Here is a 20,361-nt window from a genome sequence, read left to right as displayed (position 1 = left end):
ATGAGAGAAAGGTTGGAATGGCTAGGGCACGTTCTGCGGATGAAAGACTACTAAAGATTGTACTTTTTGGCCAACTGTCTAGCTAAACGGAAATCCGGTAATCCTTGGTTGGGGTGGGAGAATGTCGTAAAGAAAGATTTAAGGGAAATGAAAACTTCCTGGGATGGAGGAGGGACGTACATAGCTGTGCTGACCTCTGGTGATTTGGCGCTGCGTTAAGTTGTTAGCAGCAGTAGTAGTAGCAGTAAATGTATTTCCAAGTTAGGTATCATAAAGGCAATGATGATAACATTGACAATCTTCGTCGCCAATTAACCCTAGACAATATAAACACGACTGGCTGATTAGTTTAAGCTAACCCTCTCCCCTTTGCCATCATCTTCTGCGAACTTTTGGAAAAGATGAATCCATCAATGAAGTTGATAATAGGTCAAGAACTTCAATTAATTGTAGAGATAGGCATTTTGAGTTATCTCTGACCACATGGCTTGATTTGACCCTCCAAAATAGGATGAAATTATTTAAAATTGTGATATCGAAAAAAACGTACAGGATGTGCTTGCATTCGGTGGAATTTGGTTGGATTATCCTTGGATAAATTCCATAAGTGAATATACTATTGAAAAAGTTCAGTCCCTATAAGTGTGGCTCGAGGGGAAGTATAGGCAAGGGCCCCTAGAAAATTATTTTTCTTTGTGGATTCTGCCCTTTATGATTGTTGGCTCATATGGTACAATTTAAGAATTACCACTAGCAGAAACATTTAAGGATGGAACCCCCGGTCATTTTGTTCATTTAGTTTTGTTTGGCGTTGTTCAGGTCTTTAAATTTAAAGAAGAGCTCCATCGACTTTGTCATTATCGGTAAACGGAACAGCCAATTAAATGTTTGTGATGCACGTGATTTCTGAAAGTTTGTATCCCCTCGAAATTGTCTATAATCCGTGACGTAGCTATACGAACATTCTATTCAAAAATAATTTTGCGGACCAATATTAATTTCCAAGCTTTGCTTCACCTTTGAAAAGGAGTAGGCTAAAACACTAAAAAGTAGGCTGAAAATAGGCTCGAAACACTAAAGACATTATTTTTAAAGCAGTTTTCAGAAGCTAAAAAAAAAATATAAACCAATCCCAATCAGGGCTGTATCCAGGATTTTTGTCCAAGGGGGAGGAGACTTTTCGTTGGAAAAACTTTTCGGGGAGATGGGGTTCAAACTCTCTATCCCCTTTCCTGGATACGGCTTTGACGGGATTGTTTTTCAAGCTCTTTTCAGAAGCTTAAACAAATTAAAAGCTATTGCCAATCAGGACTATATCTAGAATTTTTGTTCAGAGGGGGAGTGTGTATTTTTTCAGGGGTAGGGTTACAGAAAACATTAAAAACCATCAAAAATGTGTTACTTTGAATTTTTATTGAGTTTTTACGAGTCTAACAAACGTTAAGCGGGTAAACGGGGGAGGCTCAAACCCCCTGACCTCTTCCCTGAATACGGCCTGGATGCCAATACCACCCATTGGTGGATCTAGGGCAAAATATTGGGGGAGACCCAATGTGACAAGAGTGCCAATGAGCAAAATCTTGGGGGGGGGGGTATGTGACGAAGGGTAATTGACCAAATTGACAGATTTATTCTAAAAAAAAGACTGAAAAGAGAAAACACAGGGAAGGAGGACGCCAGAAAAGATTTCGGGGGTGCAGGGTCCCCCACCTCCCTGAATCCACCAGTAATACTACCAATTTAAATCGACAAATAATGCGCAACGATAGATTGCCATGATAAAAGACAATCAATAGCATCAGCCTTAAACTATTTACTTTTCTGATAACAAGTGTCGTAAATGTTTAATTACGGTTTTCCTTCCTCCTTCAGATTGATAAAATACTTCTAAAGGTGTAGCAAGAATCAACACGATAAGCTTCAGTTTATAACCCAAGGAAAACGTTAGCATGCAATCACAGATATTGATTTATGCAAAAAGAGAAACATATAATTAAAATCGGTATCATAGCTGATCAAAGTATCTCAAAGGGCCATACAACAGATTTTCCTTACTCCATGCCTCAAAATATCTTAAAAGGCCATACAGCAGATTGCCCCTATTCCATGCCTCAAAATATCTCAAAGGGCCATACAGTAGATTGCCCTTAGTCCATGCCTCAAAGTATCTCAAAGGGCCATATAGTAGATTACCCTTATTCCATGCCTTAAAGTATCTCAAAGGGCAATACAGCAGATTGCCCCTATTCCATGCCTCAAAATATCTCAAAGGGCCATACAGTAGATTGCCCTTAGTCCATGCCTCAAAGTATCTCAAAGGGCCATATAGTAGATTGCCCTTATTCCATGACTTAAAGTATCTCAAAGGGCCATACAGCAGATTGCCCCTATTCCATGCCTCAAAATATATCAAAGGGCCATACAGTAGATTGCCCTTAGTCCATGCCTCAAAGTATCTCAAAGGGCCATATAGTAGATTGCCCTTACTTCATGCCTTAAAGTATCTCAGAGGGCCATACAGCAGATTATCCTTACTCCACGCCTCAAAGTATCTCAAAGGGCTATACAGCAGATTGCCCCTATTCCATGCCTCAAAGTATCTCAAAGGGTCATAGAGCAGATTCCTCCTATTCCATGCCTCAAAGTATCTCAAAGGGCCATACAGTAGATTGTCCTTACTCCATGCCTCAAAGTGTCTCAAAGGGTCATGCAGTAGATGGCCCTTATTCCATGCCTAAAAGCATCTCAAAGGGCCATACAGCAGATTGCCCTTAGTCCATGCCAATCAACCTTAGTTCTACCCTAGGATGGATGATAGACTTTCTATCAGCAAGCCAAACGACATAAATTTTATACAATTCTAAAAAAGGCTTATGCCAGCTGTGGCTCTCACTCTGACCATCTGTCTTGGCTTTTTTCCAATTAGCCATGGCTCTCAACTTTTCATCACCGTCCACCAAGTTAATAGGTTGTCAGAAATTTTAAAAATTTACTGTATCCTCTATTCAAGGTTGTATCCAAGATTTTCTTCAAGGGAGGGGTTACAAAAAAATTGAAGAAGAAACAAACCCCTCATTTGGAGTGTGGGTAAAGGTCTCAACTTAGGATCATTTTTTTAACCAACATTTTCAAGACCAATTTACGAGTTGGAGAAATGTTTTTTTGTTTGTTTTTAAGAAGGAATATTTTTTTACCTGCATTTTGAAGACTAATCTACGAAAAACATTTCGTGGGGGGTTATTTAAACCGGGTGACCCCCTCCCCTGGATGTAGCCATTTTTTTATTAATCGCTTATGAGTTAACAGAGTCAACTGACTCTGTTTCGTATAACAGAGGCAATTCAAGTTGCCGTTTGAAATATTATGATAAATGTATCACTGTAACAGGATGTTGTTTTGGCAGGGGTCAAACAAAAAATGAAGAAAAGGGGGTTTAATTCCCGTGAATTTTATCTAACGGTTTTGAATTGGGATTTTTTTTTACTTGTGTTTTTAAGACCAACTTACGCGAAACATTTTGCGGTTGACTGGATGGGGATGTTCAAGCTAGGTAGCCCCCTCCCCTCGATATAGCCCTGTCTTTATTAGCTGCTTACGAGTTAACAGAGCCAACTGACGAGCTTTCGTGTAACAGACGCAATTCAGGATGCTCTTTGAGATCAGACGATAAATATAACAGGATTTTCTTTTACCGTACATCGTAACAGGATTTATTAGAAGAGGGGCTATCTCCGTGAATCTTATCAAATGGTCTCCAATTAGGAATTTTTACCTGCATTTTAAAGACCAATTAATGCAAAACATTTCGAGGTGAGGAGAGTAGGGTATACAAACTGGGTAACCGGGTAGAGTGGGGTATTCAAACCAGGTAGCCTCTTTGAATGCTCGACAAAGAGCTGATTTTATTCTCAGAGAACTATTTAGACGCAAATCTCTGAAGCAGGTTCAAAGTAGTGCTAGTAGTCATGTGTTATTTTTAGGCATACTGATTGTATCTACCGCGGGCGACAAGCCCCATTGTCACTAAGCCATTCAGACTGGCCATCGTTATATCGCGAAATCTGGCAGAAGTGTTTTACATATTTTTCAGTCGTTCTATAAGTTTGAAAATTCTCTTATTATGATTTTCAATTCTTATATCAGACTTAAAAATTTTTTCATTATTTCGTCTTAAAATGACCGTCGACTGCAAATTATGAAAAACATCTAATGAGAAATAGCAAAATCGAAATCTGTAAGCCCCTGAAGAAATCTAATTTTCACAATATGAGAAGTGGAATATTTTTGTTTCTATGTTTATGTTACTGCAATACGAATAGCACGCGCAATTCTCATTTTTCAACAACATAAATAATGTCAGCAGCAACGCCAAACAACGGCAAATGTTCGATACTTAATCTGATGCTAGGATCGCTTTGAGATTCTCAAGGCTCTAATTTGTGTTCCTAGTGGGTTTCCAACAAATAACTGCTAACAGCTATTTACAGTAAAAAAAACAAAACAGAGTAAATTAGCAGAAACAAAAAAGATTTTCGCTTTTCCCTCCTGCGAAATTTTTTTTTGCACAGCTTGACGCCTTTCTAACTCTCACAACCGAATTAGCATGTGTGAATAATGGGCGTTTTGCTCTGCTTGCCCAAATAGCCCTGATGGGCATCTGTTTGCCCTGATGGGTTTCAGTTGCCCAAGACAACTGACAAAACAAATGATCAAGCAGTACTCAGCATATTTGGCTCGGTTCAAAAGAATTCTAAGGGGTTTGATAAATCAAAGAATCCTTCCATCTCGTCCGGTGTATACTTTTTAATTTGTGTTGCCAAACTGTTTATAATTGGTTGGGAAATCTTGTCATAATATTTAGAGCTTGGATAAGAGACCCGAATAAACGACAGAAAGCCGACAACAACTTTCCTGGAAATATTGGAAAACCCATTTAACTTCTCCTGTTTCTTGCCAAAGATATATATATATATATATATATATATATATATATATATATATATATATATATATATATATATATATATATATATATATATATATATATATCGTATCTAAGATGTCAGCCGATGGTCTCATATCTAAAACGCTGAGGTTTGAAGGCATTGTGCCCAGAAGGCCCCCCCTCTCAGTAATCATAAAACAACGATGACTGAAATTCCTGGGACACACACTACGACGAACAGCTGGAACCATATCCCGCGATCTCCTCACCTGTAATCTGCTTCCAACTTGGAAACGGAGATCAGGTGGCCAAAGAAAGAATATATGGCATTCATTCAAAAATGGCCTAGATCCTTTGGGTGGATTGCGCAGAGATGGACGTCTTTGGGATAAGGACTGGTTGAAGATTGCAGAAGAGGCTGCTGCTGACAGATCGTTTTGGACTACGTCAGTCATCCCATCGTCCATTGGTACCAGGCAGAATGGATTATCGTCTGGTTCCCGCCGAAAGTAAAGTAAGTAAACTAATGAAACTTACATCGTTAAAAAGTCTGAATTTGGGATTTTCGATTGACCGAGGCCAAATTTTCTTTTTAATAATCAGGAAAGGGCAATCCCTAGAAATATTCTAGTATACCTGTTTGGAAAATACAAAAAAATAGGCTCAAGGGATGTATAACTTGAGGAGTTTGAAAGCTTCGGGAGCTTCCTGTTGTGCTATATGCTTTGATTGAAAACCTTGCCGACACAGGATGCCTATTATTTTCACTATATGTACATTGAACAGATATCTCTTTGCTGAACAGTAAGTAAAAGATTATACATTTATTTATTTTAAACTATCCTCTCGTTAGTTTTTTGAACTGCTGACGAAATCAATTTTTACTAGAATTGCTTTGGGAGCTCCCTGCGGTGCTATGAAAATATGTAATGAACCCTTTGTCTTTGAGACGGCCAACCGAAACTGATACTCGTAAAATTATATTTAAGGTATTAAATCTCCTTAAGGTGCCACACCCGGTTTAATCAGCGCTTGTATACCATAAAAACATAAAACCCAATCATAGGGTTTCTAATGAAACTATGAGAGCGTATTATAATAAGAGCTTTGAGTGCTATCAATGTATATATGTTTAACCTAAACTTTTAGCTCAAAATTTTATTGCAAAATTCTTAGGTTTTCCAATCAGGCTTTATTATCTGCTTCAATACTGCCGATGAAATATGAAACATGTTCATATATGTTGAGCTGAAATATTTTCAACTATCAAATATGAAGATATTCAAATATTATAGATTAGTTTTCCTATTTTAGCCAAGTATTTCAAATCCACAATTCTTACAACCAACACGAATATAAATACACTGATTTATTTTTGGATCGGTGGTAGGTTCGTGTTTCAAAAACTGGCAAAGAGTATCATTTCAGAGAACAAAGCTACTGTAAACAAATGGATGTTTTTTTAAAAATACTTTTACCTGCAACTTTATGTACGTCAAACTAAAAGAGAAATGTTCCAGTACACTTATACAAAAACAGCCGTAGAGAAAGCTGGAAATTATTTTGGCTACACATAGTTGCAATTTAAGGATCAGAGCAAATGTAAGCACTACATTTGGGGTAAAAAAAAAACTTTAAAAAACGCATCAAGATTTTTTTTTATTTATTTTTCTTTCGTTTATACGAGTCGGACACATGTTTCAGAGGGGAGGGTCAAACTCCCCTAGCCCTCTTGGATACGACCTTGGAGGTGGATTATAGGAATAATACAGAACATATGAAACAGCTCTTAAAAAACCGACATTTTGTTGGAAGGACACAGGCCCTAAGACCTTCACTTTGCGTAAATATTAGGCGGCAATCTTAAGAAAATATAAAAGGTTTGGAGATCCAAAAAATGGAGTCATAATAGAATTGATTTTATTTCGAATTTTAGATAAAGATCCAGTTTAATTTTATTTTATGTGCTTTGTCGTGAAACTCAAAATATCGATAATTCATACGAAGCAGCCATTTTAACTTGACAATCCAGCTTTAAATTCGTTCGAAGGGTGGAGTCCTTCATCCCTAATCTTGTTAAGGTTTTTGTGATTTTGTTTCATTTTTAGAAAAATTTGAATATTTTTGAGGGCTTCAAAAAATAAGAATATTAGCATCTCTTCTAACGACATGAATAATATAAATTTAAATATAAAGCTATGGATTTCCAAAGAAGAACATAGGTTTATCGAATTTTATGCTCATTTGCAAACACCAATTACAAATATTGAGACATTTTAACTTGAAAAAATCTGATTCTTAAATTGACAATTGGATGGCTAGAATTTGATTTCTCACGACAAACTTACATTTAAACTCATTTTTAGACTAAGGAATCAATAATTTAACTTTTAAAAATTTCAAACAGTTAAAATCAGGACAATATCTTGGATATTTTGGGGAGATTGCTGCCCAGAAGGGGGCACTGCCAGTGCAAACAGTCATTGACACTACACCACAGCAGTGCTACCGGGTTTGGTGAATTGGTGACGTCTGGTTGCTGTTTTGCGTTGGTATCATTTTAAATTCTTCAAATCAGTGAGCTTTTTAGAGAGATTACTTGAAATTCAAAACTTCTGGCACAAATTCGCCCGAAATGTGCCATTGACATATTTTACTTTTATGACTACACTTGGTAACACAAGTTGCACTTTGGCTGCACAGGCTGCACTTTTGTGGCTGCACTTGGTAACATTATCAAACTTTAATAGGGCACTAAATCAAACTTTGTCTTTAAAAGTAGCAGGGGAGGTCACTGACGGCGCTATACAAGCAACAAAGACTTCTTATATTCTTAAGATTTTTAACCGAAAATTCAAAGTCTGGGATTTATTGTGTAGTCATTTTATTAAGAATGGCTTCACTTCCAGTGTTACCAATTCACGAAATATAGAGAGAATGACAAGGATTTTCTTGTGTTTTTTAAATTCAAGAACACTGTTTTTTTCTGAAAATTGGGGGGGGGGGTTTAGATTTTTTATAGCGGTAATGCCAAAAAAGAGTTTTCAAAATTGAAGGAGGGGAAGAATTGCCCCCCCCCCCCCCCAATAACTAGTGCTGCTCTATCTTCTACAACTTTTATTTTGGACTTCGTAATGGCTTATTTCTTCAGTATTTCTTCCTTGCTTTCTTAACAATTCAAGCAAGAAACGCCATCTAAGAAAATCAAGACAGACAGCATATTTCAGCTCAATTTTGTGACGTGGAAGTTTGTATTCCGGAAGGAGTTGAGATAATAAAACGATTTCTTATTTTAGATATTGATAGTGGGGCCAATTGGAAGGTGCAAGAAGGGTATGTACTCCTCTTAGATGTTTGCCACCCCTAGATTTTGAAAAATTATATTTTTGGGGTATTTTCATTAAATATCTTTTTTTGGTATCATCATTGAAAAAATTATAATTTTCCCCACCCCTCCCTAAACTTTTGAGAATTAACCTACTAGATATAGAGTACTGACTTTTATTAATTGAGAATAAGACACAGTCTGGATGCAAAAAAAAAACAAAAACGCTTTCAACGGAGACAAAGGGCGTATGCAGCTATTCAGGAGCTAAAATACCAAAAAAAATAGAAAACCCATTTCGAAAAAAAATGGATTAGCGTAAAAGAAAATAAGGCTCAATTTAATTTAGGAATACTGACGTTGTAACTCGTAAATAGTTATAAAAATCGGATGGGTCTTAAGCAGCTTTCACACTATGTGTCACACTATGCTAAGTGGTTAAGTTATTTCTCGTTAAGTATAACTTCTCACCCTAAATCAAGTCCTCTTTGAAACTCAGCCAATGCAAAAATCCATAAAAATATCAGGATTGCCGTCTAAAATCTTCACATTCATTATAAGCACTACCTACTGTCACACTACGTACATAATTTTCAATGCTAACTGGTTACATTGAGCATAATCTTTCAAACTTAAATAAGTCCTGTCACAATAGATCAAGAGGTCATATCCGCTGGGGGGAGGGGATATCCGGTATATCCCCCTCGAAATTTCTGTCCGACTCGTAGAAAAGTTAGAACAATGTATATAAATAAATTTTGAGTGCGCTTTGTGAAGTTTTTTGCAATCCTCTCCCCCGAACAAAATCTTGGATACGCCCTTGCACTATGCTGACACAGAAATTCATAAGTCTATAAAAATCACCGTTTAAAATCCTCACATTCATCATAAGCAAACTACTTAAAATAAATGATGGACAGAGGTGGAAATTGAGCGATGAAGATAAAAATTCAATCTCTGATCAGGTTTAATAGGGCATGTAAAAAAAGGTGAATTGTTTTTTTCAATATTTATCAATTTTTAATCAAGAAAATCTATTTTGCTGCCACTGCGTTGAGTTTCTCGTAATGTTAAATATAGAGCTGAATCTACGTTGCTCCGTAAGGTTACATAATATAACATAAGGTCTGTAACTTAAGGCTATGCTTAAGATGAGAAATGCTCTACAGAATAGTGTGGAAGAAGAACTAAGCCATAACCTGTAAAAATTTCAAATTTGGAAAATACACTAATTACCATGAAGCTTATTCAGAAATCTTGTTATTATTGGTAGTAGTGAGGAAATGGCGTGCTCAATTTAATCATCAAGCGGATCTGATGTCTTGTAGAATATATCATTTCAAAAACAGGGGTGTTTGAATTCAGCAGAATATTCATCATTTGCAAAAATTATAAGACTGACTATGGTATGTAGGAGGTATCTCTTTATTCTCCTAATTGGTTGCATACTTTTCGTTATTACTCATTATGACCCCGAAAAAAAATATTCATGCATCTTTAAAATACATACTTTTACCAAAAAAGAAATCTGTCTAGCAAGGGCAAATCCATTTTTTTTTTAGGAGTAGTGGCATTTTTTTTTTGGGGGGGGGGGAGAATGGCTGAGAAGAAAACTTTAAAAAACGCATTAAAAATATTATATGTATTTTTTTACTTTTTTATAAGTCAGAAACAAAATTTTAGGAGGGGAGGGGGGCCAAACCTTGTAAAACCCTTCCCCCTCCTGGATAGTGCCTTGCTGTCTAGTCACTAATTACTACAAAGTGTAAGATTTGATTTCAAAGATTTTGCAGGGGTATGGGACAACTCAAGAACACTGTTCCGAAGATGTTGCTGACATCTGAGGAGTAGCGTTATCTTTTTTTTTGGGGGGGGGGAGCAAAATTTTAGGAGGGGGAGGGGGGCAAACCTTGTAAAACCCTTCCCCCTCCTGGATAGTGCCTTGCTGTCTAGTCACTAATTACTATAAAGTGTAAGATTTGATTTCAAAGATTTTGCAGGGGTATGGGACAACTCGAGAACACTGTTCTAAAGATGTCGCTGACATAGTCTACGGCTTATATCTAAAGAAAGAGGTTTTAGAAAAGAGGTATTTACATTCTGCAAAGCCTTGTCTTTTTCTTCTAGTTTGGAGTTTGCTGCGAGAAGTTGTTCTGTGCTCGTGTCCAAGTCATTCTCAAGTTGTTGCATCTTCTTCTGTAGTGCTCGGACTTCTTCTTCAGCCTAGGCAAACAAACATGTTTAAAATCCATTATTTTAGCAAATTTTTTTCATGTTTTTAATTCGATAATTTATTTTTATTAAATGCATATTCTTGTTTCATTAAATTACTACTTTACATTTACTACTTCAAATTACTACTTTACATTATTACTGTACATTGAAATATAATATCAAATTATTTCATTAAATAGTTATATAAGATAATTTTTTAGATAGGTAATTTTAAAGATAATTTTTGGTAGAAATTAAGTTTGTTTGGCAAATGCAATATTTGATCTTAAAAAAAGATTTTATGCAGGTTATTAAATTAGATAAACGCTAGAAATATCCAAAACACAAAACCAAGGAAAACATCTAATGCATCTTGTGCATATCATAATATATATTTCAAGTAAAGTTAATACATTGAAAAAGATATTACACCTAGCTGACAAAAAAAAAATTAAAGCAAAAAAAGACAAAAAAGAAAAGACAAAAAAGACAAAAAGCAAAAAAAAACAAAAAAGAAAGTTTGAAATAATTCGATTTATTTAATAGTTTTTTTTTCATACACACTAGAAATTTCTGCAGGTCTTGCGGAAGTATAGGATGGGAATCAATAGATATGGAATTAAACATATAACATTATCTACCATTTTTACCTTATTTTCTCCTTTTGTTATCTACCCTTTAATATTTTTTTGCCATTTTATTATAAGTTATTGTTGCTCTCTCATCTTTTCATTAAACTAAATTACAGCAATTCAGGTAAAATTGTATACTAAATTATTTACTAAATCTCTCTAGCTTCAAAACCATCTCGGCATTTATTTCAATGACGTTTTTTATAAAAATAAGTTTATTTAAGTTATATATTCATATATTTATATTTATTCATATATTTACATTATATATTATGTGTTAACAAGTAATAGAATGCCCTGTCTTTTTATTTAAAAATAAACAGAAAGACAAAACGTGTAAACAAATTTTAATACACACGGGTGTTTTTTTACACAGTTTTAAACAAGTTTTAACGTTTAAAACACAGTTTTAATAAACACAAGTATTTTTTACGCAGTTTTAATCACAGTTTAACACAGTTTTAACATTTAAAACACAGTTAAATAAACACAAGTATTTAGGTGTTGCTAGCCTGTTGCTCGCAACTTTCTCGCAACACGGATATTTTTCTCGCAGCACAGGTGCAAAATATATGGTGTTTACATTCTTGTGTAAAATTAATAGAACTTTACACAAGTTCTCGATTCGGCTGCTGTTTTCAATAAGAATTTGTTGTGAAACTGAACAAAGGAATACTTTAAAATTCCGATTGATATTATATTCTAATTAAAATAAATACTATCTAAAGAAATTTTGTAATTTTCTACAACAGTAATCATGCTACTGAGTAATACTGCCTAGTAGAAGCCTAGTACTATTTTCAGTTTCGTAAATTTTCTTCTTAAAAATCTGCACGAATTTCAAATAATGGGTCTATAGGGTCTACATAAAATATAAAATATAAATATAAAGGTCTATTCCAATACATTTTGCTGTAATGCTTCTTGTATTTACCTTTTTGGCGCGTAGGTTAGCGTCGCGAGCATGTTACTCGCAGCCGGCTCGCAACTTGGGTATTTTCCTGGCAACACAGGTATATAACAGATGGTGTTTATATATTTGTGTAAAATTAATAGAACTTTACACATTTTGTCAATTCGGCAGTTGTTTTCAACAAGAAATTGTTGAAACTAAGCTAGGGAATACCTAGAAAATTCTGACTGACATTAGATTTTAACTAAATGGAATATTATTGAAATAAATTTGTAATTTTTTTCGGGGGCAGTAGTCACATTGTAATAATAATTAATTTTTATTTTTCTTCTTAAAAAATGAGTGTGAATTTCAGAAAATGCATGAAAAGGTCTAGTATAATTTAATTTGTTGTAATACTTTTTGTCTTTACCTTTTCGGCACGAAGGTTGGCGTCGCGAGCCTGTTGCTCACAGGTATCGGCACGGTCCATCGCGTTATCCTTCTCGAGCTTCATTGCTTGCATCTTCTTCTTGATTGCGTCCATTTTGACTTTTAATTCTTTCTAGTCTTAAGAAGAAGAGAAAAGGCCTGGAAAAGGGATACTTAAAAGATTTACAAACAATAGAGTTTTATATATATATATATATATATATATATATATATATATATATATATATATATATATATATATATATATATATATATATATATATATATAGAAAGTAATACTTAACTAAAATATATAGTAAAATATTAATAAAATTTTCAATAAAACAAAATGCAACCAAATATATATAATTATATACTCTGATAAAGCCACATACCAAACTGGACAAAAAGCTTAAAAAAATTACTAATAAAAATAAGGAAAAACCGCCTATTTATTTATGGGACTCAAAATCTTTTCAAATGGTATTACCTATTACCCCTATACATTTATGTCTGTGTTTCTTTAAGGATCCATAGTCAATACTGTCAGTTGGTGAGGATGCGCCCCCTATATTTGTGCCCTCTCCACTAGATTTGGAAAGATACCTTTCTTTCAGTATTTTCATGGAAAAAATTGAAATGAACGACAACTTTGCCCCCCTCCCCGTGATTTAAAAAATTTAAGGAAATTTTCATACAATTAAGACAATAAAAACTAATTATCTAGATCTAAAAAAATAATATAAAAAGATTTAACATAATGTAAAGACAACATTTTAAAAATAATATAAAAAAATGAATGGATAAAAGCAAACAAAACTGATAGTAACATAGTTAGATAAATTGCAGTCAAGAAAACAAAGCCTTACAAACAAAAGAAACGTGACTTTCATAAGGAACTTTGCTATCGACCAAATGACGGTTTTAGGCCAAAGAGTATCAAAAAGTCATTGAGTTAGAAGTCTGGAAGATTTTATTAAATGGATTATTAATAAATATAAATTGATATATATATATATATATATATATATATATATATATATATATATATATATATATATATATATATATATATATATATATATATGTATATATATATATATATATATATATATATATATATATATATATATATATATGTAATAATATATTTCTATTATATAGAAAAGAAAATAAAAAATGTTATGTATAAATATAAATATAATAAATATAGAAAAATTAATATAAAAATTATAAATATAAATTAAGAAATAAATTTACAAAAAACTACATATTGAGCTTTCCATTTTAACAGATAATATCGATCCAATTGAATTTCGTAGGGCACAAACCCATAAAAAACAGCAGCCCCCATTTTTGCCGTCCTAAATTTTGCTAATGGCAAAATTAGGGGAAGTCCCAGACGTCAATTATCATTAATTGTAAGTGGCCTTTTGTTATTACCTTCGTCCTAAAATGACTAATAGATACAAATTTAATATCTTACAAGCCCATAAAAAACAAAAGGGACTAACAATTTAGCTCTTTATAAGCTATGCATGTCATATAAAAAAATCGACACTATTTTCGCATTACCTAGTGTTTTGAAACACAAATAATAATAAATATGATTAACGTTAATTACTTTTTTGTAGACATAGCCTAAGTAGAGGACACTAATTCAAGGAATTTTAGAAGTTTTATAATGCGCTTAAGGGGGAATGCAGGGGACAACTGCTCCCTAGAACTTCAAATTCAACCTAGATATGAGTGAAAAAACTGAAAAAAAAAAACAAAGTTAAATGGCTGAAAAAGCAGTTGACAAAAGGTAGATGGTTGAAAAAGCTGGAAATAAACAAAAATAGCCAGATATCGGTTCCAATATCGATATCGTACCGCAAAACACGCAAAATCTGTTTTTAATGTAGCACCGAAAATCGTTGCTTAGGACGCAAAATTCCGAAATTTTAACACTTTAGGAGCTAACCGTTGTAGCAACCCTTTACACATTAATATCTCGTTTTATATCAAATAAATTTGGTGTAAAGAATCAGCCTGGGTGTTTAACAAGTTTGACAGTGTTTTCCAATGGATATCCGGAAATTGTTTCTGAAGGATAAGTAAGGCTCCCCCCTAAACAAGAGGCTACTTACGCCCAGGGGGTCATTTATTTTGAAATAAATATACAAAAAAGAGAAGTTTCAAAATACAGGGGACTTGGATCACCCCTCAGCCCATGCCTTTATTTTGACCAAAAAATGGAGTAGTTTGATATAGAAAGCGAGGAGGATCGACAAAAAAATACCATGCTATTGCAAAATCTGGGTTCACTACCCACAACTGTTTGGTGAGAAAAAAAGAAGAAAGGAAGTAGGTAAAAAGATAGTGGCGAAATTTGATTAACCTCATTTGTAGGATATGCGTTGCCTCCTTTCAGAACCTTACTCAAATTCTACGTAGTACAAAGGTTTTCACTTTCTAACTCATTCCTAAAAAAAAAAAAAATCTTGGATTCACTTTTTCGCACTTCAGGTTCAATCTATCGTTTAGGGTAGTGTTATGGCCACAGTTTTGGCCATAGTTTGATAGTGTTATGGTTAAAGTTTACCCCCCCCCCCCCCCATCTGCTTTATCCCCCCCCCCCCCAGAAGATTGGGTAATGGGCATTATTTCGAGAGCAATACTGTATTCAAAAAAGGAAAAAAAAAACCTTGAAAATCCTATGAAGAATATCGCAATTCTTGGTCAAGTTCTTAAGAATCTTGAGTGGAAGTTGGGTTGGAGTGGGTAGTTTATACCAGATTATCTGAAATGTATTTAACTAGAATCCATTTGCCAGGTATTTTGGGAGTTGTCAGCCCCCTACTTGTGACGAATGTCAGCTTGCGGGCAGTATTGTCATGATAGGACGAATTTAGAAGGATCAGGGAAATGGTGGAATCTTTTTACTCTTGGCTTCCCTTTTCCCACCCATATAAGTTGCATCTTTCCAAGATACAACCCTGAATGCACTACTTTACTTTTTTTTCTGTCTAAACAAAAAAAAAGTCTTCTTTATTAGAGGCCGCAAGCAATAATCTTAAAGCCAGGGCTGTATCCAAGATTTTTTCTCGGGGGAGGGGGGGCATTTTTCCGGGTGTGCCTGTTTTTTCGGGTGACGAGGGGGGACATACAAAAGACTTTCAAAATGTATTAAAATGTACTTTTATGAATTGTTATTACATTTATAAGTCGGAAAAACATTCCAGGGGGTTCAAACCCCTCAGCCCCTCCCCGAAAATGAGCTAGCTTTTGGTCTAGAAATATTCTTGCAATCATCAAAAATTATGCCGGAAACCTTAACTATTTCCTTTAATTGATTAGACCTGTGAAAAAGGTCGTTTCAAATTCCAGAGGTAGGGAATAACAAGTAGTTCCTCTGGACTACTGTTCCATCTTGGAAAAATTCTAAAAATAAAAAGGCGTTCTCTTCGGCTCGTTTCCAAATAACTAACGTCCAGCAAGCATTAGAGAATACCAGGTTCAGATTTGATTGCCTTAATTTTTCGAAATTCAACAGTGTTGCCAAAAAGATTATTGAAAGACGAAATGAAAAAAGAACATTTTTGTTCGTGCTCACATTTTAAAATGTTATTACTCTTCCAAGTTATAGGGACTGTAGGCCTACATTGACGTATCATTCTTTTTAAAGTTTATTTTTATCTTTAAAGTGAAGTTTTTATTATGTTCTTTTTTTTCTTCAATGCTAACTTTATGTATTTTGGATATCCGATTACCATTGAGAAATGGTCCAGGTTTTTTTTTTAGAAAATAGTTTTTTCAATATAGTAATAAAATGTTACTATCTTAAGATTGTTGTTATTATTTAACTACTACTATTATTTTAATATTTTAGTTTTGATTTCATTTATTTGAGAAAGATGGCATGGTCTTAGAAGCTTTTTCAAATCATTTGTGATGCTTCAAATGCCTTCAAGTGGCATTTCAAATGCCACTTTTTGGTTTCGTATTAAGACTTTTTTTGTAGACAATTCCCGATTCCAAACTGACGAAGCACGACAAAACGAGAAAAAGTAGGGGAATGAATAAAAAGAAGTGGGGCCAGTGAAGAAAAGAAAACTGGAAAAGAAAAAAAAGGGGAAGATAAATCACAGTCACCCTAAGAAAGGAGGAAACCCCAATATTTGATTCAAGATTCCGTCCAACCGTAATAAGAGTGCAATTAAAAATAAGTAAAGATGTAGATAAAAGTCTACCGAACAAAATAAAAAAGACACACCCTAAAAGGAAAAACCAAAACCTTTTAAAGTTATAACTGGCTATGATTTTCCCTTTGCAGCGATTTTCTCCATTTTTTCTTCATCCTCATATGTTTCATCGGTTTATGCTTTTTGGTTTTACTAGTATAAGCCATATGAAACCTTAATGTTTTCATTTATAACTATAAAATTCTATTACATTATATCACAAAATTCTATTACATTTTTTTTTTACTTCGCTTATTTACATACTTTTGGCTTCTAGCCTAAAGCAGTTAATTCTTATCCTAAAATTAGTTTCATTTAAAGTGTAATATCTTTACGGTGAAAGAAGGTTTATTAAATAGCTCCCATTTCAGCGATTCTTTTATGTCTAGCTTGAAACGATAAAAAAAAAAAAAATAGAGGGGACGTAATTTATGTTTAACGGAATATTAAGTAAACATCTTGGAGTAATATTTCAACAGTCACGTAGCACAGACGTTAAAACAATAGTTCAAGTATAGAAAAGACGGTTGGTACAGTCATGAATTTCTCCATCATCAGATTCCATAGGAATGAAACTAAAGTTCTTTTGGGCTAAACGTATTTCCTTATAATGTAAGGTTTTTTATAGGATTGGTTTTTAGCAAACATTGTGTCCTGATTCTGAAGTGAGCAGTGATACCTAATGAGAGAGTGCGAATTCGTCCAACTCCACTAGATCCTGAAAAATGCTTTTTTAAGGTATTAAAGAATACCTCTTATCTGTTTGTTTGTTTTTTTTTTTTTTTTTTTTTTTTTTTTTTTTTTTTTTTTTTTTTTTTAGTCGAAAATTGCCTCTCTTAGATCTTGGGAAAATATCCCCCCACCTACATTTTTGGGAATTACAGCCACTTGAAGTTAATTCTGGCACAGCTGAATAATTGAAAATTATGAACATCGATATTCGATATTGTTTTTCTTTCCTCTAGGAGAGAGGAGCTCCTCCACATTTCTCTCTCAAGATATGCCAAATTTAAAATCAAAGATTCTAATCATTCTTTGAATGATTGGGTATTTCTTTTATCAAAAAAGAAAAAAAAAATAGAAAGAATAACATACAAGTATTTAATAATATCCCCCCCCCTCTTTTTCTACCTTCCTGTGAAAAGTCTTTTCAGAGATAATTAGCGCTATTTCATAAAGTAATTTATAATTTTCTAAATCGCAAGGACAAGCCGTACCTAGCATGAGGAATTTGTAGCGTGAACCAGTGTTGCCAAACACCTGGTATGAGATAGCACAACCATGGAAGCGTAAAATCACCAAAATCATCGTTTCTTAGGTGAAAATACAGAAAATATATAATTTTTTTAAAACAAACTTTACTTTGAAACATTTGCCAGTCTTCGGTTGCTATATTAAGCCACTTAAAAAGCGCAAAAATGTCTGTTGTTTAAGTTGCATATTACTAAACATAATAGCTATCGAAAAATTTGGCTCATAAATCTACCAAGTTAATTTTCATAGTTGCAACCATGTTTTTTGATTTCCCCATGAGATATTTTTGCTTAGAAAGAGCTGACTTCCAAGCACCACATCTCTAACTTTCCCCAGTAAAGAGTGTATAAAGCTTGATCTTCTCCTTTGTCCTTAAAGTGGTTTGACTCGTTTTATACAGTTTTACTGATTTGTTGACTCGGAAAAAGGTACAGTTCTCGTGCTTTGTAACCCTCCGAACCCCCCTCCTCCCTAAATAAAATTCTCTTGCTTTTGAATGGACATAAAACCCATCCCAAATTATTGAAATGTATATTGTATTTCTATAAATACCCTATATTCAGAACTACACCCTCAATGAAAATGACTTTAAGAATGAATACGTAAAATTTCTCATGCACTATTTAGAATGTAGAAACGGTCGTTTAATACCGAATGTCATAAAGTACTATGATGTTTGAAGACACTAAGGCAGTTGTAACATCAAAAATCCAATTTTACCTGAAGTACAGAGGCGACTTTACCACAAAGTATACGGGAGTCGACTAACTCAAATCAAAAATTTGCCGGAGGCACTTTGCCTGGATATTCCAGGAGCGAATTTTGGCAATGACCTGCGGAGGAAACAGAATCTTCGTTTTGTATTACGGGAATATAGGACTCGAGTAGTAGGTAGCAGTCCGTGACGACATTAGTCACACATCAATGTGCCATTCAAAAGCAGTTGTTTGATCTTGACATTTTCCAAATGTCATTTGGTAAGTAAATAATAGATGGTAAGTAAAGAGCAAACAGTGGTTTGCTCTATAAGAGCATTATGTATCATATGTATCATATATTATGATACATATCATAAGATGGTATGGTAAAATTATTGAAAGCTAAGTAATGAATGGTAAGTAAAGAGCGAACCTTGTCAATAAAAACAGAAATTCTAAGAAACAGAATTTAGCAGGGAGGGCTCAATAAAATGAAATTTTTAACTTCTACTAGAAGATATCGTCATTTCTCAACTAAAATTGATGTTTTTTAGAGTTTCGGTTACTATTGTGCTGTTCGGTTACTATTCCACTCTTCGCTAACAGTTTGTTATTTTAACTATATATATATATGTATATATATATATATATATATATATATATATATATATATATATATATATATATATATATATATATATATATATATATATATATATATATATACATATAATATTACATAATATTAAATTTGAAATTCAGGGAAAAAAATGGCCAAGAGGAAAATAGTCGAAAATGCGTATTTTTAAATATCAAGTAAAAAAAAAAATATATTTTCTCAGGAAATTAAAGAGCAGAATTTAAAGCCCAAAATGAGTAGAAACTAGCTTATCTGAAATTTCAGACCTAAAAGAAGCAGAAGTTATAATGAATGAAGAAAATTGAATTTAAATAAAATTTAATTAAAATTTAAATGTAATTTATAAGATGGAGAAACTAATGTGAAGAATTAAGCCAAACCTGCAATGAACATATATTCAAAGAAGTAAGGGAGTTCTTGCCCCTGTTAAAACCCTCAAAAGACGCTGTCATTCGCACATTTATGCAGATTCCAGCAAGGCTGACATTACCACCTTTTATGAAATATGTACTGAAAGCGCTTTGATTTTGGGCCTCGTGTTTTATTTAAGGGTAGGATGGGATAATACTTTCATTTCAAAAAGACTATCACAAGCTTTAATAGACATAATTAGACGAAATTAGGCGTAAAGGACACTTTGACGATAAAGACCGCTCTGACAAAAGTCACTTTGAAGATATAGGCCATTCTGAAAAAGGCCACTTTGACAATAAAGGCTCCTCTGACAAAGGCCACTTCGACGAAGTTCGCTCTGACAAAGGCCACGAAAGAATAACATGTAGTTCAACTTACTTTTTGAACTATCCATTTTAAACTTAGTGTTAAAACTGCATTCTAAATAAACTAATTAATATGTTAGTTTATATCAGTCTAAGTAAATTATATTATACTTTAAAGGTTATTAAGTAGTTTATTAATTTCAAATGGAATAATTTACTAAACTGTAATTTAGAAAAACTATAATGTACTGAATTATATTAAAAAAAATAATGTTAATTAATATGTAATACAATATGTTTGGTACAAAATTAATACCTCATTTACCTTGCATCGACACCACAGCACTATGTTGAGAAGGTGAAGGACTGAGAAGGATTGGAGGT

The 20,361-nt window shown here is 33.6% G+C and overlaps 1 protein-coding gene across 10 annotated transcripts in view; it reads right to left on the bottom strand.

The window, feature by feature from the left end:
* Positions 1-18,776, bottom strand: part of LOC136035236 (tropomyosin Cha f 1.0101) — a 107,950-nt gene extending 89,174 nt beyond the window's left edge. For 9 of the 10 annotated variants that reach the window (XM_065716890.1, XM_065716886.1, XM_065716884.1 and 6 more), the window contains exons 1-3: positions 18,641-18,776; positions 12,442-12,599; positions 10,368-10,493 (exon numbers count right to left, since the gene is read on the bottom strand). In XM_065716890.1, coding sequence (XP_065572962.1) covers positions 10,368-10,493; positions 12,442-12,555 — 240 coding nt within the window. In that variant the 5' untranslated portion in view covers positions 12,556-12,599; positions 18,641-18,776. Of the gene's footprint in view, positions 1-10,367; positions 10,494-12,441; positions 12,600-18,571 lie in introns of all 10 variants that reach the window. The other variant, XM_065716887.1, reaches the window with a different exon arrangement.
* Between the last annotated feature and the right edge of the window lie 1,585 nt (positions 18,777-20,361).

Source organism: Artemia franciscana, chromosome 14 (assembly GCF_032884065.1).
Source record: "Artemia franciscana chromosome 14, ASM3288406v1, whole genome shotgun sequence".
Taxonomy (NCBI): domain Eukaryota; kingdom Metazoa; phylum Arthropoda; class Branchiopoda; order Anostraca; family Artemiidae; genus Artemia; species Artemia franciscana.
Note: the sequence above shows the minus strand (reverse complement) of the source record. Positions and strands in the feature narration are given on the sequence as shown.